The following is a 23,004-nucleotide window of genomic DNA, read 5'->3' on the forward strand; positions in this document are numbered from 1 at the left end:
TTCTTAGAACTTCACAATCTGAATATATACAGTACAGCTCCTTTATGAATGCACAATATATGCATGAAATTATCACTAGCATATTCAGACACAAGGGGTCAGTGTGTTTCTACTCTGAAGACACTATTTCTACCAACCTGATCTCATGAGAAAACAACTTTATTTATCAGAGCGATTTCGTATAAATTTATACAATGTGACTCTTATGGAAATGTATAATTTTTTAGGAAAATAGCATGAAGCACTCCTAAACCTAACCATCAATGGGGCACTGAACAAAAAGTGTGTGCACTAAATGAAACTCCCCAGGACTGAATGTACTCTACACACATACACTTTCTGTCCTCCTGTCTGATTACATTAATTATGGCCTCAAATTGTACTGACCATAAATATACATATATTCTCAAATAAAATACTAAGCCAAAAGAAAATTGGAGTGATGATTCACACAAACTTTGTGCTTGCTGAGAGTTTACCAGTAAAAGTACTTTGCCTATCTTCTTTATACTTGAACTAGACGTGACAAGAGTTCCGGACTAGAAAAGTATGGATGTTACGTCCATTAATGTTGCCTCAATGGGGAGTTTTCACTGGCCCAAAGGGACTGTTATTTTTTTCATTTCAAGATGGGAGAAACCTGGAGGATTATGTGGAGGTTTGTCAGCGTCAGCCATCTGAGATGACATGATACTGATGGAGGGGTTCATGAGTGGTCTGGATGAGAAGATTCGGATGGTAATGTAATGCTGAAGGGGGATTCCTGTTGGACCCTGGGGGAATATAGCAATTTAGCGTTGTGGGTAGACGGATCCTCTTTTACTGTGGGCGAAGTTGAAGAGGATTCTGTCCCAAGCGTCCAGCCCCATACCGCCACCACTTCAGCCCCAGATCCCACAGCGGATAAGGAGCCTGAGCCCACAGCAGGCCGAGAGACCCAGCAAATGCCCGATACGGACCCTGTGCCTGAGCCAATGCCCGTTACAGAGCCAGCAGCTTCGTCCGTCCCGGAGGAAAAGCCTGAGGTCCCATCTGACCAGGTGTGTGAGGCGGTCACATTACATCCGTGTAATGAAGAGGAGGGGCAGATCGACTGGGAAGTGGAGGAACAGCTTCCCCCCCTAATTCCCGGCCACAAACCTCTTCTGCCTCTGGTCCAGCACAGACTTCTTCATCGCCACTGGTTACGTTCAACACAGAGTTGTCTTTGTCGCAACTGGTCCAGTCCAACACCAAGCCTGTTTCCTCACCCTGCACCAGTTCTATGGCACTGATGTCCACACTCAGCCTTCCTCTCCTGCCTGCTCCACCAAAAGCCAGCCATTCCTTTGGCCCCGTCTCCACTGGCTTCCTTCAGCCTATAGGCTCCGCCATGCAACCCGAATTCGCCTTGGGGCTTCCAGTCACCAGCTCTGCCATGGTGTTGGGATTCCCTGGCTCCGCCTCACCCCTCTGCTCCACCTCGGCCCATCAACCAATCAGTTCCGCTCTGGCTCCTCGGCCCAACCTGAGACCATCGTCCTTCCGGCTTCACCGTGCTCTCTCATCCCACCGGCTCCACCTTGGTCAGTAGTCGCTCTACCGTTGCCACGGACGGACTTACGGGCTTTCAGGTGCGCCTCATCCCTCCACTCCTACGGCTCTGTCTGGCTCCTGCTTCCCTTTGGTTCCACCTCTGTCCTCACTCACACCTTCGTCGCCCTGGTCCCCTTGCTCCACTTCGGCCACTCTGCACCACGTCTCTGCCTTGTTATTTATCCTGGTTCATCAGACTTCGTCTGGGCCTCCACATCTCCCGGCATCACCGCTGTCGGTTGGGCTAAAACTCCACTATGGCTCCTTCCTCCATCAGTTCCTCCATGGGTCACCTTCCTCCTGGTTTGGCGCCTCCATTGTTTCTCCTGCCAACGTTCCTTCCCGGTTCCTGTTTTTTATACTTCTAAAAGGTGTATTTTATCATATAGCAGTATTTTACTGTAAAATATATACTGTATATAACAGGTTTTTACTGTAGCATTATTTACAGTCTTTTACAGTTAAAATTACAATATTTGTTATGAAACAAAAGTAGAACGAATTTAATCTTTAAAAATGTGTAAATTGTCCATTCAATGGATTTATAAAAGATTTGTATGAATTTGTATGAATTCTCAGTATGAATTTGAGTGTGTGTGCGCACGCGAAGTATCATAAGTATAGTTAACTGACAGCGCCCTCTGCTGGTAACCTATGACATTGCTAACGCTTCATTAAATCACCTGTCCTATGAATGCATAATGAGATCTGTCATACCCATGAGTTAATTTTGTTAGTGAACTTATTCACGACAACATTTTTTTAAAATATAGTTTTTTTGGAGGTTTCCAAATAACAGGAGAGATCATGTCACCAGTGTCTGGATTTCTCTCACTCTTTCTTTTATGTTCACTGTTGTCTCTTTCTTCCAATTCTTCTCTCTCTCTCACTTTCAAAGAGAAAGAGTCCCTAAAAAGTGCAGCTTACGGCAGTGACAGAATTAATTATTTATAATTTTGGTCTCGTATTTGCTTCTAGTCTGGATTTGTGTGCCATTTGAGGTTTTGGTTTATGGGCCTTTGTTTCTTTTCCTCTCGAGTTCTCCCGCTTTCTGTCTCTCTGCTGCTGCTGCTGGTTTGTTTACATCAGTTCAGTGTCTCTGGCGCAAGGGGTTCTGGGCCATGTGTCTGCCATAGTCGCGGTGCATTGTGGGGAGGTTGTGGTCCTCCAGTGGCTCGGTTCGGAATAATGTCTGCCTCGGAGGCAGCGGACGGTTCTTCCACGGGATTATGCCCGAGCTTCGCCGTGATCTGCTCGTTTCTGGAGCGGTATGGAGCTCTGCTGGACCTGCCGGAGGTGTCGTTCCCGATGCTGGAGCGCAGTCTGCAGGAGAGCAGCGCGGGTGAGCCGCTCCTCCATTGTTGCTCTTTAGCCGCTTTACATGCGTTTAAACGAACTGCTCAGTAATCCAGCAGCGAGTGTTGGTGTTTTTGTCGCTGTTTGCGTCTTTAATGTGCCGTTTCTGCTGTTGAATTCGGCGTTTTGAAGGACGGGAGGTTTTATTCCGCTTTATTTGCTCATCACAGCACACAGAAACACATTGCTGCTTTATTTCCGTTTAAATGCGAGCTTTTGCACTGGGAAATCACTAGTATTTGCATATAACAACGCACTTGTTGCGATGAACGAAATATTCGTGTTTATTCATAGTTAAATAATAATTTGGCATGAATTGGTGCGATGCGAGCAGCGCGCATGCGCAGAATGTGTAAACTTCCTGCTCCCGCTGCTGGGAGGGAGAAATTACAATATGGGATTATTTTGAGTGTCAAACTTTAGTGAAAGTTGTCAATAAGCCTTTTTATTTTTATCTATGATGGTTTTGCAGCATTATAAATGTATTAGGTATGCAAGCTGAAGTGACTCGATGAATTTTTCCGAAAATTGTTATATCCATACATTTCCTTACAAATGTGTACATGGTAACCATAGTTTCTCCCTAAAATGCTGCAGTTGTAGTTATTGTTACTACACTAAAACTGTAATAAATGATTACAGGTTTTTGATTAAACAGTGTAAAAACCCTTCTGAATAGTTTGTTGTTGTTTTGTTGACAGCATTGTGTAATATTAAACTCAGAAATTAAATTAAAATCTCACGTTCTTCTAACCTGTATAAAGTACTAGTTTTGTTGTGGTAATAATAAATATAGTTGTTATTGTATTTTGGCAGAAACTATCACTGTTATGGTACATTTACTGTAGAGACAGACAGATTCTTTCACTCATAAACATATTTAAATGAATACATTGATTTATTGAAGCATGATAATAAACTTGGCAGGTACAAGAACAGCAGCAATATTAAATGTACAGTAATGTATAACACTGTGTTGTTGCTTTAAATTGCCAATTTAATGTGCATACATTAATAGTACAGTGTACAATACAATAGTAATAATGTGCAGACCAGACTGATAATCTTTCCTAATGAACATTATCGATCCTACTTTTGCTGGCTTGGACCAAGCACTTACATAAACTGCTGTGTTACTGTCAATGTATTTTACTAAATGAACAGAAACACTATTATATTAAAACAGTCAGTTAATGCCTGGTTATGAATTTATTAATCAGTCACTTCATTCAATGCTGGTGCTCTTTGTCATTTTGTAATGTGTAATTTGTAATTATTTAGTTAGTTAGTAGTAGTTTGAGAACCACTCCCCTAAAACGTACGAAAACATGCATGCGTCAAACATGGCTGTGTAATTGTGCTGTGCACTTTGCTTAAATATTGAAATACTTTTATGTCCCCAGTACCCAAACTCCTCGTGGACCTTCACGTGAAGTTGCTGAGGAAAATTGGCAAGTCTGTGTCTGCAGACAGATGGGAGAAGAATCTCATTAAGGTAAGTCAATCAGTGTTAACAATGAATTTATGCATTGAATGACTTGTCATATGTCACACATTCTGCTTTTAACAATCCAATTTAAACAGCTGTGTGAATTATGGATTATTTCAGCAGTGATAAATATGTAAATGGCTGTGAGCACAAAAATCCATTGACCGTGTTAAGTCAATATTGGTCTCATCAGTGTTTAATTTTTGATGGCTTTATTCTGATCTGATGCTGTAGATCTGTCAGGATTTTAACACCACATGGGCATGGGAGCTGGAAAAGAAGGGTTATCGAGAGATGACAGTGGAGTGTAAGACTGGAATACTGAAGGTAAGATGGGAAAATCTGTTTAATGCCTAACCACTGGATTAAGTTGCATTGGGACCTCACATCCATCCATGAAAATTGTTGTGTTTTTAACACATTTCTGTTTTACACAGTTTAACCTAACAATGTTTTGTTTTTCAAACAGTACTTGTGTGAATGCCAGTTTGATGACAATGTCAAGTTTAAGACCGCTATCAATGAAGAGGACCCGGATAAAATGCGTCTTCAGCCAATCGGCAAAGACAAAGATGGCCTCATGTACTGGTTTCAGCTAGACCAAGACCATAATGTGAGGATTTATGTGGAAGAACAGGATGATCTTGATGGGTCATCCTGGAAGTGTATAGTAAGGTAGGCATCCCGTGATCAGTTTCCAGTGGAATTAAATCCACTTCTTCATAACATGCATAACAGATTTTTTCCTTCCTTCACTGGATGGCTGTTAAATTGTGATTAAAACATTGATGCCAAATGGCAATAAGAGATAACATTCACTTGCACAATTTTGTGGGGGAAAATCCATTATTTTCCATTGCAGAAATAGAAACGACCTGGCTCAGATCCTTGGTCTGTTGAAGACTCAGATTGATCCAGCGCTCCTAGTAAAGAAGGATCAGGAGGGCTCGTCTAGTAACAGTCCCAACCCAGACGATGAGGAGAACAAGAAGAAAGAGGGAGCTGAAGGTATGTAAATATTGAGTATTGACTAGGGCTGTGATGGTGTTTTTTTTTTTTACTACCGCGGTTGTATAATGGACCAACTACCGCCAGTGGTTGGGGGGGAGGGGGGTTGTTTATAGTATCAGTGCCATGCAGTGGTGTTCTGAAGTCCTCACAGGTTTATATATATATATATATATATATATATATATAATGTAAATTCATGTCCCAGTTACACTTAATGTTGACAAATATTTCTGGTTAAATAAACAGTACATTACATAAATTTTATTTTATTAATATTCTATTTATTAAACCAAGGATAAATATAATCAAGTTAGTGTTTTTAAGCATTTTTACATTTATTACAAAATAATAACTAAATGCAGTAATAATTTAAACCATATATTTTATTTGTAAATTGATGTTCAGCTGTTCTTTTTAATAATCAACTTATTTTCGGATCATCATTCATCAATCATTGGTAAAACACTGGTCACAAACACTTAAATTTCACCAAGCTGATTGCTCACTAAAACCCCCATAGTCATCATGTTTTCAGAGCATTTCAATTCTGGTTTTGACTTGACATAAAGCGGTGTTATCAAAACAAATGACTTTTTAATTAGTCTTCCCATTAACAGCATCATTTTCTGAAAACATACTGATTTGTGAACAGGAAACTCGTGAAATCAAGAGGCAGGATTTCTCACATGAACCAATCATATCCAATCCAGTCATAGCGCCATAGAGGCATTGCCTCCTTTTATGTGACTTTCACCCATTCACTCTGAATTACCCCCACCAAACCCATTGCATGCTTTTGGGGGTCTGTTAAAACTCAATGTGCTCAGCGGAGGCAAGAGAGACGTGGACTCCTGCTGTGACTTTACTGCTGGTGTCAATGTTGGACAGTGTTACGCCCGTTTCACACATACTCCGTGTGCAGTGCGTATGCGGTGCGTGTTGCAGTGCGTATGCAGTGCAGAAGCAGCACATGCAATAGTGCTTTCACATATGCTGCGTTTGCAGTGCGTAACTGATCCGCTGCTGTAGGCTATACCACAAATACATACTCACTATTTGTATTTCAAATCCAGAAGTTATCAGCAACTTTTATTTAAAAAAAGTTTTTTGTCAGCATTGCGATTCTCTTTGTACACATATACACTATTTAATAGACGTATTCACGTTTAAACACAATTTAAACAACATATTATTAAATGCATTACTTCTATATAATTATATATTAAGTTGCTCAAGCAAGTGGTAAAATATTTAACCATGTAGGTTACTTATATTAAAATCGCATAGCCTACATTTTAAATTAAAACTTAAAATTGACAAAAACAGCAGACTCATACCCTTACTTTTGCATAATTTAAATCTTCAATAAATCTTGCATGTCACAAAGAACTTGTTTTTCCACCTCCACGAATGAGAGAGTGTTGTTCATATGGCTTGTTTAAGTACATTATTTTCCCTTGATTTACCCCGGTCTTAACGTCTCAGCATTGCGATTCTCTTTGTACCCATATACACTCTTTAATAGACGTATGCACGTTTAAACACAATTTAAACAACGTCAGCCTATTATTCAATGCATTACTTCTACTTATATTAAGTTGCTCAAGCAAGTGGTCAAATATTTAACCATGTACTTATGGTTTACCAAAAACGTAGTATTTAATTAAATACATTTATGGTGAGATTTACTACATTTTATTTAATTAATCACATTTATGGTGAAATTACTACATTTTCAGGTCAATCTGTGTACATTTTGACCACGAAACATGCGCTGTCACTTTAATTCAGCGTTTGCAGCACAGCAGAAATAGACTCGGTGCGTAAACGATCTCTGCACTGCTGTACCTGGAACGGATCGACGGACTGCAAACGCGTGCAGTGTGAAAGCTCTAACCTGTTAACATGGGTACGGAAAAAAATACGCACCGCATACGCACTGCAAACGGAGTATGTGTGAAACGGGCGTTACTTTAGAAAACCCAGTGATTTATACACTTTTTAATGTCCAGAGACCATCTTTTTAAAAATTTAAGATTTTTGCTTTTGGCATTTTTACCTTTATTATGACAGTTGATAGTTGATAGGAAACGAAGTTGGAGAGAGAGAGGGGGACGGGATCAGGAAAGGTCCACGAGCCGGGACTCGAACTCGGAACACCCGTAAGCACAACTACGCTATATATCGGCGCGCTGCCCATGAGGCTATTGGCGCCGACGACTGATACCATCTTGTCTAATATCTTCATGTCTTCTTCTGGTGTTCCAAAGTGACTTGTTGTAAAAGGTCTGAAGAGCAAATTAAATTTTTCGTAGGGGAAAGACATTTAGGCTATATTTGATGTTGTGCTGCTAGAGGAAGTGAAACAAAATTACCGCCGTGTGAATTGCGCTATTTAAACTTGACATCTCTTATCAAGTCTAACAAGCACAAAATAAAATTTGATCTGCGAGTAAAAAGGTATCTGTCCTACTGCGTTTTTTTTTTTACTGATCCACTGTAAAGAATGTGAATGTGAATATAGAAATTAAAAGTGAGAGAAAGGAAGAAACGTGTATAATTCCATGTGAAAATGTGTGAGTCAGGACTGGAGTGAAGATCTGGGAAAAGAAACAAGACATTCCATGTCCAAAATAATAATGGATTACAAGGGTGACCAGATCGCAAAACAGTATACAAAGCCGACAAATGGGTTAAATGTATGGGCTCATCTACCTCTTTCATTTGGCAGGAATCCAAATGTTTCCATGGTTCGATGTAACATTTAATTGCTAACCTATTATTTATTTTGTAAACAAAGCTTTGTGCTTCACTTGTGCCATAATATTCACGTAAAACAGCATTTACATACCAAAAATGTTTTGGTGAACCACTGCCGGTGCTACTTGGCCACCGTATTGCCCTCAATATGCCCTAGTATTGACTGAACACAGATTGAATTAGGTATGAATGTTTTTTGATTGGTTTTCATTGTTTTTCCTGTGTTTTTTGGCTTCTAGAGGAGATCGGAGATGAGAAGTCACAAGATGACTTATCGACTTCTGAAAATAAGGAAAACATCTTGGAGAAAGAAAATGCAAAGCAAGAAGATCCAGAGGCCACAGATGCTTTATCGGAAAAGGGTTTGAAGGTGAAGGAAGAGTTGCAGAAACATTCGGAGACATCAAATTGCACTGGTGTTATTGCTGGATCTATCAAAGAAGAGCCACAGGATGAGGAGGAGAAAGTCAAGGACTTGTCAACACCTTCACATAATGCAGAACAGATCGATGACGTGAAGAGAAAAACCTTAGAAGAGACTCAGAGAACTTTGAAAAATGACCATCAAGCTAAAATCCCTCTAAAAAAGCGAGAGATGAAACTAACCGAAGACTTCGACAGCAACAGTGCAGGAGTACGAAATGCACCTGTCGCTTCGGTGAAAGAATCACGAACATGTTTTGATGACAACAGATTGAGTGCTGAAAAGATCAACGGCCACGTCCCTCACCTTAAACCATCTGAAAGTGAAACGCAAAAAGGTTCAGAGAGTTTTCAAAATGAAAGAACAGAGAATGATTCAGAAAATATCCCATGTGTCTCAGATGAGTCCAATGAGAGAAAAAAGCATACTAAGGATGACCAAACGGAAGATAAGATGGACACGAATGAAACCAGATTGTGTGCTGAAGAGCAGATGGAAGTGGAGAAGCCTGGGAAATCTTGTGAAGCCACCGCAGAGGAGAACAAAGTAAAATCTGAAACTCCTCAACCTCACGAAAAGATCCCTGGGGAAGAAAAAATCTCAACAGTAAGTGAGCAGTCAGAAAAGACACCTGGTTCTGAAGAAGTACCTGAAAATAAAAAATCCCCCATTAGTGAAAATATGGAAACTACAGAAGCAAATACATCAACACTGCCTGAAGAGTCAACAAAAGATCTCTCAAAAGAAGAATCAATGAAAGATCTCCCAAACAAAGAGTCAATGCAAGATCTCTCAAAAAAGGAAGCAACAAAGGATCTCTCAAAAGAAGAAGCAAAAAAAGATCACTTAAAAGAAGCAACGAAAGGTCTGTCAAAACAACAAGCAGTGAAAGATCTCCCTAACAAAGAATCATCAAAAGATCTCACAAGAGAAGAGTCATTGGAAAATCTTCCAAAAGATCTGGCGAAAGAACAGTCAATGAAAGATCTCACAAAAGAAGGGTCATCAAAAGAAGAGACAATAAATAATCTCCCAAATGAAGAATCAAAAAAAGATCTCGCAGACGAAGAGTCACAGAAAGTTCTCGCAGAAGAAAGTCAAAAATCTCCCAAAGACTCAGACAACTCCAAAAAACAAGATCCAACTGCTTCCACAGCAATGGAAACAGAACCATTCCAGTCATCTAAAATGGAGGAGTCCTCTTCCCGTGAAGTAATCAAACTGCATTCTGGCACAGAAAAGCCAGAGAATGCTGACGAAACAAAAACTCATCACAGTTCTGCAGACACCACCATAGAAAAAGAGTATGCTGCTCCTGTCTCAAAAACTGAAGAACAGTATATGTCTGAAGCAGACAAATTCTCAACCAATGGAGAAAGGCAGTCCATTGCCTCTAAACCTTCTGAAGATACAGGTGGCCCTCAAGCCAAAGCACAAGAGCAGTCTGCCTCCCCCAAGTCGGCATCAAGGGATCTTGAAAAATCATCTGTTTCTGATTCAACAAAGAAGCCAAGTATGCCAAAAACCACAGAGAAAGTTGATGGTGAGGACAAATGTGACACAGCTGAAAGGGATAAAAATGAGAATTCAGAAATGACAAAAGAAAATGATGTAAAAGGTGAAGCTGCAAACAGCTCTGAAGAATCTTCAGTGAAAAAATTGGTTGAAAAAGTTAAAGCTACAGAAAAACCCAATGAATCCAACAGTTCTGATAAACGTTCTGAGAAACGTTCTGAAAAAGAACATGAAAAGGAACCAGATTCAGAGGAAGGGAACAAAGAGAAGCAAATGGAAGTTGATTCAGAGATCACTAAAGCTGATGAAGTACAGTCGGCGGTTGAGGAGGTATGTAAGACTTCAAGAGCAAGTAAGAAGGAAACTGATGTTCCTGTGGATCAAAGCACCACCTCAAGCAAACAATCTGAGCAAGACACAACTTCTGAACAACGTGAGGCTTCCGGTGATGTTCAAGAAAAGAGCAACGCAGCTGTGAAAAACAGTAAAAGACTTGGACGGCCTCCAAGGAAGTCTCAGGAGAGTCAGGATGAGGATAAAACGGGAGAAGAACAAGAAGAAAAGACCAACTTGCGACAGGAAGGGATTCGTCTGAAGATCAAAATCCCAGCTCACAGACGGAAGGCCAAACTCCAGAAAGAAGAGGTCAAGGGAGATTCAGAGTCTGAGACGACTGAGGGCAGATGCTTGAGGAGATCTCCAAGAATCTGCAGGCCCACTGCTAAAGTTGTGGAGATCCAAGATAGGAGGGCAGAACGGAAGCAGGCGACTCCAGTGTCGGAGAAAGAAAAGGATGACGATGAGGAAAAAGAGGATGAAGAAAAGGAGGATGATGAAAAAGAGGATGAGGAATCTGTACAGAGGAAACCGAAGAAAGCTGAGCCAGATGGCCAAACGAAACCAAAGGTACCTGTCAACATTAAAATACATTAAACTATATAATTTAATTTAGTGGTTTCAGTCAGGATATTTACAGTGGTCTCCACAAATATTGGCACCCAAAACTGACTGTGAAAATTTGTTTTTGCAATTTCGCTTCTTAGTCTTTCATTCAAAATATTAACATACATCTAACCTTTGAAGTCAAATAGTTGAAAGAAAAAATCTTATCATAAAACTTCTGAAATGTATGATAAATGTATTCCACAATTATTAGCACCTCTTCATTTAATAATTTGTGTAACCCCCCTTTACCAAGATAACATCTCTGGATCTTCTCCTATAATGTGTAATAAGGTTGATGAACATATGGCAAGATATCTGAGGCCATTCCTCCATACAGAATCTCTCCAGATCCTTCAGATTCAGAGGTCCATGCTTGTGTACTCTTTTCTTCAGCTCATCCCACAGGTTTTTTTATGGGGTTTGGGTCAGGGGACTGCTATGTTCATGGCAAAACATTAATTCTGTGGTTAGTGAACTATTCTGTTGTTTATTTTGAGATGTGCTTTGGATCATTGCATGCCGGAAGATCCAACCACAGCCCAGTTTAAGCTTCTTGACAGGTTTATGATACCGGCTGTATACTAGTTGTCCAGGTTCTTTAGAAGATTAAAGATACACCACCATACTTCACAGTGGGGATGTAGTACTTTTCTGCATGTCTATTTTTCTGTCTATGTGAAACCCACCTTTGGTGTTTTTCCAAAAAGCTTTATTTTGGAGACTTTCTAACACCAAGACCCAAACTAGCATCTGCAGTTCTCCAACTTTGATCCTTACAGTTTCCTTGGCAGCTCAAACCATCCTTCTTAGTGCATGACATGTGGGGCCAATATATACACTTATCCTCTTCCAGGTAGATTGTTACCATCTCCAAATGATTTAAACTTCTTAATTATTGCCCAGATAGTGAAGTAAAGTATTATCTTATAGTCATTTTATTATTTGTGCAGCTCAACAACCTTTTGTCTCACGTTACTGTATTGTCAGGTCTTTTCCATAGTGATGGTTGACTATAGGAATTTGGCCTGTCTGTCACTTTATATTTAGAGCCCAGTGAAACAGGAAGTCTTGACTTATCACTTGAGTGTTCCTGATCACTAAGGGGAATTTAAAAACATACCATATGAATGGGAATATACTTAAGTTAAAATTTGACTCGTTAGAATTTGTAGGTGTGCCTAATTTATTCCTGTGATGGCAAAGCTGAATTTTCAGCAGCCATTGCTCCAGTCTTCAGTGTCACATGATCCTTCAGAAATCATACTAATATTCTAATTTGATGTCCCTGAAACTTTTCTTCTTTTTATCAATGCTGAAAACAGTTCAGTTGCTTTATATTTTTTAGGAAACTGATGCATTCTTTGATGAAAGTTCAAAAGAACAGCATTTATTTCAAATAAAAATCTTTTGTACCATCATAAATGTCTTTACTGTTTGCTTAATTTAAAGTGTCTTGGTTGCATGAAATCAAAAATCTTACTGAGCCCAAACTTTTGAACGATAGTGAAAGTCATTTACAGTGTAACACATTTTTCGCCAGGTTGGGAGACGTCGAAAACGACAACCATGGTCTCGCACGAGACGTAAAAAGAAATGTTCTGAAGATGACGATGATGAGGAGGAGAGCGAGAGTGAGTTCGAGGAGACGGAGGAGGATGACAGCGATGAAGACTATAAGGTGGAGAAGTCCAAGAAGAGAAGGAGAAACCGAAACCGAGAGCGGAACAGCTCGGACTCCTCTACCTCTTCATCAGACGATGATGTACCCAATGACGACCCCTGCAAACACTGTGGCCTTCCCAATCATCCCGAGCTGGTGCGACACTTTTCTGCAAAGCATCTTCATCTTCAACTCACAGTCAAAAGTTCTGCATCTAACCTCTCATTTCTGTTCACCTAGATACTCCTGTGTGATTCCTGTGACAGCGGCTACCACACTGCCTGTCTGCGTCCTCCGCTCATGATCATTCCAGATGGGGAATGGTTCTGTCCCCCCTGCCAGCATGTGAGTCAATTCAGATTTCATGAGTCTCTTTACAGAAATACAGTCCTGGCTATTCAGATGCTGATCCTCTTTATTTCTCTTGCAGAAACAACTTTGCGACAGGCTCGAAGAGCAGTTGCTGAATTTGGATGCCGCCCTCAAAAAGAAAGAACGTGCAGAACGAAGGTGAATAAAGAGAAATTCAGACCAGCTCAAGTGAATTAGTTTGAAGCTGTCGCAGTAAAGTTCCTGAATTATTCACAACTATTCCATCAATTTGCACTATTTATGCTGCTGCATGATATCTGCCTGTAGGTTATAGCTGTTCAGTCCATATGAGGAATTATTTTCAGGCCTGAAACATTGTCTTTTTTGTTTTTTTCCTCACAGAAAAGAGCGACTGGTGTATGTTGGCATCAGTTTGGAGAACATCATCACACCCTCTGTAAGTGCCTGCAATAGTAGTGTAAATGTAATTGGTTTCTGTACTTCAGTATCTTTTTGGCTACTTTGTAGTTTTACTGAGTATCAAAGATATTAACAACTTTTACTCTCTACTCAACTACATTTTTGAAAAAGTATATGTACTCTTTACTCCAATTAATTTGTGATGAGTAATACAATTACTCATTACATTTTGCATGGCACCTAACTTTTTCTGCAGCAGTTTATTTCTGCTACAAAAGAAGCGATATCGGCATCTACAGGGCATTAAAGGTACTATATCATGTGTGATTTGCCCTTACTCACTCAAACTTGTCAACATAGCTACTTTACGTGAATGCGAGCGCATTAGCAGGTGTTTTATAGATGAGGCCATGAAAGCAGCTGGTGATGAGGCTGAAACCAGCACGTCCAGTGCAAGTAGCCTTTGACTATTTATTTTTACTTAACATTATTTTATTTATCATTATATAGAAGAGACCTTTTTGAAGGATGTTGGTTTACTTATGCTCTTTTTGAGCCCTTGAGCTTGACTGTTTTTAGATGTTTAAGAGGCTGTTGTGTCGACCTTGATTTTTGCAATTTTGGGGTGTTCAGTTTTATTTTTATTTTTATTTTATTTTTATTTTTGAAAATTAAAGTGATCGCTCTCTTCACAAATCAACTGTTTCATGTTTTTCACTGGCATGTCTCTCAGGTGTTGAGGACTAGTGCATCTTTGAGCCTGCATTCAGTACTAGTAAAATACTTCAAATCTTTTCGACTCAAGTCGTATTGGAATTGGTGACTTGTAACTTGCAATCGAGTCATTTTTGCTGTAAAGTACCGGTATCTGTTCTTTTGCTTAAGTATGGTTTTCAGGTACTCTTTACACCTCTGGCCTGCAATGTTTGTTGAAATTTGTAAATTCTTAATATGGATATTTATTTAATTTTAAAATGAATATTAATATTCCAGAAGAACCATATTAAACAAGTGAATGAAATAATGCTTTTAGATCCCAAAACTTGATCCGACTTTTACACCAGAACAGGTGGCTGAAAAAAACCCAGTTTAATAGTGTGAAAAGTAATCTAATCTGCTATCATAAAGCTGAACAATTTGTTTTAAGATTGTAGAATAGACTTGAAAAAATTATTAATCACATGAGAAGTTAGTTTTTTCCTTTTAAGCTTAATTAGAAGTAATATTTGGAGTTTTTTCTTTTAATTGTCATCACATTTAACTTTTACATTTAATCATTTAGCAGACGCTTTTATCCTAAGCGACTTACAAATGAGGAATCTCATCATAATCATATTTTTTAATAATTTGTAATCATAATTTACAATGATTTTAAAGTTTTTTTTTTAATTATTATTATTAAAAGAAGTCTTTTATTAAAATCACCCAAGGCTGCATTTATTTGATTCAAAACTGTAATATTGGGAAAAAATATTTAAATTTAAAATAACTGTTTTCTGTTGTTATACATTTTTAAGTGTAAATTATTCCTGTGATGAAAAAGCTGAATCAAGAAGTTTTTTTGTGGAAACTGTAATACATTTTTACAGGATTTTTTGATGAATAGAAAGTTTGTAAAAATTTGTAAAATTATAAATGTCTTTACTGTCACTTTTAAGGTCACTTTTAATCAGTTGAATGTGTCCTTGCTGAATTAAAGAAGAAAGAAAAACTCACTGACCCCAAACTTTTGAATAGTGGAGTACTCTGTAGTAAAAGTAAAAAATATTTTTTTTTTTGGTGAAGGTTGAAGTAGAAGAAGAAAAGGAAGAGGTGGTGGTGAAAGAGAAGGAGATGAAGAAGAGCAAAAGTTGGGGACGTAGATCAACCAGGGCGAAGAAATACATAAGCTACAGGTATGTCAATCTGTCCGCTAGGTTTACATAATCTTATGTACATAAGATTTTTACTTTTTCATTATCTTATGCTCTTTTTACATGATCTTTATTCATTTTTTATTGTTAAATTTTTGTCAGATTTGATGAGTTTGATGAAGCGATCGAAGAGGCAATTGAGGAAGACATCAAAGAGGCAGAAGGAGGAGGTAGGGGAGCATTCCCTTCAAGTGCTTGTGCTGCAGTTGTCATTACATCTCGCTAGGGTTTATCATGTTGATATTTGAGCTTGAACGTATGAGTTTAGACTGATCAAACGTGACCAACAGGAGCAGGCCGGGGGAAGGACATGGCGAACATCACAGGCCACAGAGGGAAGGACATATCCACCATTCTACAGGAGGAAGGGAAGGAGAACGGCCGGCCGCAGAGACCCAGTGTAGCTCAGAAGAAGAAGCGGCGGCGTCTCAACGATCTGGACAGCGACAGCACTGTGGACGAGGAAGAGAGCGAAGACGAGTTCCGTCTTAGCGACAGGTTCTGTTCAACAGCATTTCATTTTAGATCACAGAATCCTGTGGTGAAATGACACTCACTCTGCTCTGATTGGTCTGCAGTTCAGAAGAGGAGTTTGTGGCTTCTGATAACGAGGCGGAGAGTGAAGCAGAAGCCCGGTCCTTGGAGGACAGTGACTTCGGGAGTGATGCGGGCGGCCCGCGGATAAGACCTTCAAACAGAAAGGCGGCAAGCCGGTGTCGAAACAGAAGGCAGCCGCCACGCAGGAGACGCAGACCCAGAGGATACTCTGATGAAGAGGAGGAGGAAAGTGATGAAGAGGAGGAGGAAGAGATGGGTGAGGCATTTAGTTTCTTAGTATTGACTGCATTGGTCAAGCTCAAGAAAAATGGTTAAATAAACATAAATGTTTATAGTTTATGTAAATGTTTAGTTTATCAATATCTACAAGCCAACATAGGAGTTGTTTAATTGAGGTATTCTGTTATGTATTCTGCCAACTTTTATTTATATTATCGAAATGTTATTTTTCATTTAATGTTCATTTCTTATGTTTATTTAATTGCTAGAAAAAACATAGACCTGCTGAGGTAGACAAAAAAAAAACGTTTTTGTTGAAAAAGATAAAAAATGTGAGTTTTAAGCCATAATTTGCACCATACTTGTGGTTTACACTCTATTCACTGATATACTTCTCTGTTTGACTTCCCATTGTGTGTGGTTGTTTGCATGCAGTGACAGAAGGCTCTAGTGAATACAGTGACAGCGATCTGGACATCCGCTTTCGACGGTCCCATCGGAGCCGTAAGCAGCAGGTGAATTACTGTGAAAGTTCAGATTCTGATGGCTCACAGGCCAGCACCAACAAAGACAAAAAGAAGAAACGCAGACGTCTTTCCAGCTCTGACAGTGAAGGTCAGTGCCATTTACATCCATGCATATTCACAGCATAAGCCTGAATCATTAACTTTGACCTCTAGACAGTATATAACTGTAATGTCACTATAATCTTAAATAATATTGCTAGAATTATTCAGGGTTGAGTGATATAAGCACAAAGATAGTGAACCAGGTATGTGTGTGTGTTTACTCAAAAGTTTGGGATCAGATGGGTTTAATTGTTAAAAAAATTATTACTTTTATTTAAAGGGGTTGTATAATGCCCTTTTCACAAGATGTACAATAAGTCCCCAGAGTGTGTATGTGAAGTTTTAGCTCAAAATACCCCACAGATATTTTTATATAGCATGTTAAAATTGTCGCTTTTTGAGGGTGAGCAAAAACGCACCATTTTTCTGTGTGTTCCTTTAAATGCAAATGAGCTGCTGCTCCCGGCACAGAGGGCGGAGCCTCAACAGCTTGTGTCATTTTACCTCACACAGACATGCACTGAAAATTTCAAAAACTTTTAGCCTTTTATGTTCAAACAGGAGTCAGACAATGATGGAGAGACCCAGGAAGAGGTGACAACATGTAGAATGCAACAGGACATTTCTGAATGATTAGTTGATGAATATGTAGCTTATGTGTAGTCATGATAATCTATAAATCGTGTTCCCGGGGGCGGGGTTTATGTAAATTCTAGGGTTGGTGATGTCACTAACCCGGGAGGAATGTCGTTTAGTCCCTACCAGCCGTTTGTTGTAGTCCTTAAAAATACATTTCTTTAAAAGCAAATATTTCCCTTTGCTTTGAACTTTGAGCATTGTAACTTTGCAGATGTTGTTTATGCTCAAACAGCAACATTACACACTAACTAAAGTTAAAAAAGTGAAATCATAATCAACCAGCCCTTTAACAAGGATGCATTAAACTGTGTCTGTAAAGACATTTATAATGTTACAAAAGAAAATAAATGCTTTTCTTTTGAACTTTCTTTTTCACAGTGTCCTCAAAAATATGAACTGTTTTTAACATTGATGAAAACTTAACTAAAGTATTAAAATACTTAATATATATTCAAATACTTCACAATATTATTGCTTTTACTGTAAGTTTGATCAAATTAAGCCAGGCTTGGTGAGCAAAAGACTTCTTTTAAAAACAAAACATCTTACCAACCCCAAACTTTAATTATTAAACATAGTATTATACAGTATGTTCTTATATACACATAGTATATTATTATATGTTCAGTACATATAAAATCGGCCTGGTCGATATATCAAACTGTAGCCAATAATGCTGTGAGTTTAACTTGAATTGTTCAGACTGATTTGATGCGTACTGTTGTCATGATTTAACTGTCTCCTCCGTGTGTTAACTTGCTCCTCCAGTTAGTTACCAGTCAGCTGAATCTGATGAAGAAGACAGGAAGCCCAAAAAGCTAAGGGCGGACTCGTCCGAGGAAGAATCCAGGAAACGGCGCAGACGCTTGTCCCTTAAACGCCGGAGGGAGTCAGAGGATGATGACGAAGACGACGACGATTCAGACGAATCCGAGGAAGAGGAACGGCCCGTCCGGAAGCGTGTGAACCGCATCGACTCTGACGACAGTGAAAGTGAAGTAGAGGAGGTGAAGAAGAGCCCACAGGAGAAAGAGTCAGAGGAGACCGTTGTCAAAGGGCCCAGTCCACTAGACTACAACTTGGTGGAGCTTCCTCCCACTAACGGACAAAGCCCAATGAAGGGTTTAGAGGGCCTCATCCCACGACCCGAGGTGGGAGTTACACCTAAAAATGGCAACGCCCCATCGGCTGTATCCTCAGCGCCGAATGGCCTGGAGATCCCTGCGCAGGACGAAGATGAAGACGACCTTTTGGGCGTCACAGACCTCGTAGACTATGTCTGCAACAGTGAACAGCTATAACTTGGTATTCTTGTTCTTTCTTTTTTACATTTTTTTTTTCCTTTTTTCCCCGACCCTCATCCTGTTTTCAGCACCGTCAGCACGGATCATGTCAACAGTCCCTGTTAAATGTGCCAGCGGAGCAGATCAGGGACAGCTCGGCATCGGTGGCACATTAATAATAGCTGTAAATATTTTACTGAGCAAGAAGTATCAAGGGAAGGAAAACGCAATCCTTCCGAGAGACTCCCCGAGATATTCCTTTTAAAGTATTGTTTTTGTTCGATAAGAGTGATCGCTCTCAAACAAACCCTCTCTGGAAACAACCTCTAAAACCTCTTTTTACACTAATCACACAGCCATGCTCACGCTCACCCGTCTGACATAGAGACATTTGTCCAGTTTACATGCGTTTTGATCTCCACTGCTGTCAGTTGCACATTTCAGAGAGAACCGGAAGTGGGTGGAGTCAGTACAAAAGGGGAGGGGCCAGAGACAAACCAGATTTCAATGAAATTCCACACATTGCTAACTACCTTAGCGTTCGGTTCCACTCAGATGCCATTTTTAAACGTTCATATTTTATAATCTAATTGGAGTGGAAGTTGAATTTCTAGCGATTGGTTTCATAGTGTCATTTGGTGGGGAAATGTTTTTATTAAGTGATGTCATTATAAGCTTTGTTTTGTTATACTATTTATTACGGAAATTGTCATTTGTACCTGAAATTATCGCTTGGTCGTAGAGCTGCTCGCACCATTAGAGCAAAAGATTCCTGGAAGTTTCTAAGAAATGTCTAATAGTGAAAAATTGCTCATTTTCTTATGCCAACATACTAACAACGCATCAAATCCTGTAGCTTTGGACTGTTTTAGCACCATGTTTTAATTTGAAGTCAAACACTATTTACTCTGGCAGCTTTTCAATGCGTCAAATGCCAAATCTTCCTCTCAAAGTTGATCAAATGCTGAGGACTCTCACCCGCACCGGTGTGTTTCTCTGAGGGATTCCTTGACGTTTAGTGCTGTTCATCTCATTTTAGTGCAGATATTCCATCAAAGGGATCCTATTTTGCCCATCATGTCCTGCTTATGTCTGTGTTTCGGTGCACTATATTAATTTTCTTTATATAAATATATGAATATACTCATTGTAATGTTTTCCTTTTTTAAAAACATACTAATGATGTATGACATTAATGTTTTTTTTGTTTTTCATCAATTACAAGCAATACATTTTTCTTACAAGACATACAGGAAGAGATTCATCATCTCCTGGTTTCGTCTATTTTTAAAGATCGAAAATTCATGACATTAAAATGATTTCCGACCCTTCCGAGAGCAGCGTGATGTGAGACGCCCCTCTGAGATGTATGAACACGTCTGAGAAACATGGTATAGTCTTGCATTATCCTGGTGTGTATATCTGTAGTTTTTGCTGTAACATATTAGAAGCATTTTAAAATCATTTAAAGTATACATAGCAGTCCTTTTATGATTGCATCTGTTTATAATTTGTTTTGTAGGTACATTTGTACCACTTCAGAGTGGGTGCGTCTGTCTCATTTTCATCAGTGCATTCTTTTTGTTTTTGTCTTTTCTTTGAGGGTTTTCAGTCTCTCTGTCCCATTTCCACTGATTGCTAAAACATTTTCAAGAATGATCTGTTCTCAGAGGGAAAAGCATTCGATAAAAAAAGCCCAACAGACAGTATAATTGTTTTGATGTCAGCATTGATAGACAAAGGCGGTGTAAAAATGTCTTGTACATTAATGTTTTTTGCTTGGCATGCACATATCTTCTAGTCTGATTCATTTGCTCTTGCAGCATTAGGGCATCAGATTTTGAGAATAAAACTTCCCTTATTTTTTACAAATATAATTTGACATGCTGAGATCAAGAGCATCATTAGGTACTAGACCACAGTGCATTTTTGTCTATTAACAGTATTGGTTTCTTGTGTAATATAAAAATCAATGGTACAGACATCGATTTAAAATTGAGGCCCAGCCTATAATGACACAGTATATATTTGTATTTCACATAAAAAATAAATAAATCTGATATTCTGTTATGAGGGATGTCGACACCAGTGTTTGAAGACAATTGGCTGATGTAGTTTGACAGCAGATGGACAGATGCCGTCTGGTTTTAGCTTTTAGAAACGTCCTTTGTGTTCGTCTGTTCTTTTTGATGTTTTTGTTAACTGTATTGTAATTTCTTTCATATGATTTACTATCTTGTACATTTGTCATAATAAAAATGAAATGAAACCTGTTTAATGACGGTGTAATGCTTTTATATGTGCCCGCTGAGATTCGCTACCTTTTCAATTTAGCTAAATGACGTTGACCTCGTGGCAGGCTTGATGTACTTTTGACGACGATGTTTTTGGGAAAAAGGGTTCATACTAACTAAGAGCTAGCCATTTTCAGCTAGCCGGCGTTATATTTGACCCGTCGATATATTTTTCTAGTTTCTTCTAGATATCAACAATAGACCCAGAAGAAGAGAGGGGAACAATTAAAGGGATAGTTCAGCCAAAAATGAAAGTTTTGTCATCATTTACTCACCCTCAAGTTGTATGAGTCCAAAACCTGTATGAGTTTCTTTCTTCTGTTGAATACAAAAAGAAAAAAAAGAATGAATGAATGAGTGAAGAATGTAACCAACAAACTGTTGTCAGTAGTAGCCGTTGACTTCCATAGTAGAAAAATAATAATAATATGGAAGTCAGTGGCTACCGTCAACTGTTTGATTACCAACAGTAATTGTGTTCCGCAGAAGAAATAAACTCATACAGGTTTGGAACAACATGAGGGTGAGTAAATGATGATGGAATTTTAATTTTTTGGTGAACTATCTCTTTAACTCGATGTGGAATTTGAACTGTTGAGGTCAATCTGACACTATTCTCATTGTGACCACATGGTGGCGTCAAATTTGTGAAAATAGAAGAAAACAGACATTTATTTTAGACTTCGGTCTACTCTGTAGTTTTATTCCTAATTTGTGCTGCATGTTATTGCCAACGAAATGAAATGAGTTTAGCTAAACAAATAGAGGTTTAGCAAAAACAATATTACATCACAAGTGTCAGTCACCATATGTTGGTATTGATTGATATTTTTTATATTGATATTTTTTATTTTTACACAATATATTTTCATAAAAACAGTGTTCAGTTTTTTTTTTTTTTTTTTTTCATTTTCATTTCGTATTTTTTTGTTGTTTTTGTCATTTTATTAGTTTTTTATCCTTCTTCAACTTCAACTTAAACTAAATAGAGAAATGTTGCCTTGGCAACTAGCTGAAATAAAATAAGTTTAAAAAAATATTTATTAATTTATTTCAAGTAGGCTAATGGTTTTGTTCTATTCTAGTTTAAGTTAAAGCCCAATCTATGCTGGATTTAGAGGTTTTTTTTTTTTTTGCACTTTTCATCTGGAATACCATCAGCTAAGACCAGCAAATGGCTTAAGCAGGGAGAGAGAAGTCTCAGTGTGCTGCTTTCCTCTTCCTCATGTTTTATTCTTTCTGAGTTTCTGGCATTCACTTCAAAACTCTCTGCAGGAATTCCTGTTAGTTGGAGACTTTTCCCTAAACCGTCCTGTGTCTCTCATTAACTTTACCCATCTGATCCCAAATTGCAAGTGGCATCACCATGACAACACCAAAACTAGAAACAGACAGCACTTTTTGCGTTGTCGCATTTCTCGCATCTTCCTCTCAGAATCTCCGTTTGGATGAGACGGAGAGTTTTTGTTTAGCATATTATTATGAGTTCTGCTAACATGGAGACCAGCTGTGAAAGAGGGTTTACTCGTTCTGAGCTCATTACCGCAGAGGCTGAGCTGAATACTAATGCTGCTCCTCTCTGCATGTTAACAGTCCTCTCATATTCAAACTTTCAAGTTTGTATAGAAGAATGAGTGTTAGGGATGGAGAATAGAGCATGAGGGTGATGGGAGGGAACAGATATAATGCCTCGGGTGAGAACCCTCTGAATTTGGCCCCTTCAAAAAAGCCCACTTGTTTTGGTGAAATACTCTAGCTTGATGATTAAATATAAATTTCACAGTCTTTTCTTTTTGGAGACGATAACCCCCATTTCATTTTAAATGTTTTTATTTTTTAAATTACAGCTTTAATATAGCCTAACTTTTAAGAGCTTAATGTAAAGTTACATTTTAAAGTAACTTTTCACATCAACCAAATTATTGCATACTCTAAATCTAAACAACAGAGATGAACAAGTGGTTTTGCAAAGGGATTTTGAGATAGTTTTTTTTATACAATAATAGAAAATCTCTTAAAGGGATAGTAATTTTGTTGTTCCAAACCTGTATGAGTTTCTTTC

At 38.7% G+C, this 23,004-nt stretch overlaps 1 protein-coding gene across 1 annotated transcript; it reads left to right on the plus strand.

Annotated features, from left to right (window-relative positions):
* The first annotated feature begins 2,532 nt into the window (after positions 1-2,532).
* rsf1b.1 (remodeling and spacing factor 1b, tandem duplicate 1) lies at positions 2,533-18,943 on the plus strand. Its single transcript, XM_079860333.1, has 16 exons — positions 2,533-2,917; positions 4,335-4,426; positions 4,655-4,747; positions 4,890-5,095; positions 5,283-5,428; positions 8,431-11,036; positions 12,616-12,891; positions 12,976-13,080; positions 13,166-13,245; positions 13,450-13,504; positions 15,253-15,362; positions 15,483-15,550; positions 15,671-15,878; positions 15,959-16,194; positions 16,593-16,772; positions 18,134-18,943. Exons 1-16 carry the CDS (start codon positions 2,587-2,589, stop codon positions 18,664-18,666), a joined length of 5,325 nt encoding a protein of 1,774 aa, XP_079716459.1. The 5' UTR covers positions 2,533-2,586; the 3' UTR covers positions 18,667-18,943.
* Positions 18,944-23,004: the final 4,061 nt, after the last annotated feature.

The sequence above is a fragment of the Squalius cephalus genome (genome assembly GCF_949319135.1).
Source record: "Squalius cephalus genome assembly, chromosome: 24".
Taxonomy (NCBI): Eukaryota; Metazoa; Chordata; class Actinopteri; order Cypriniformes; family Leuciscidae; genus Squalius; species Squalius cephalus.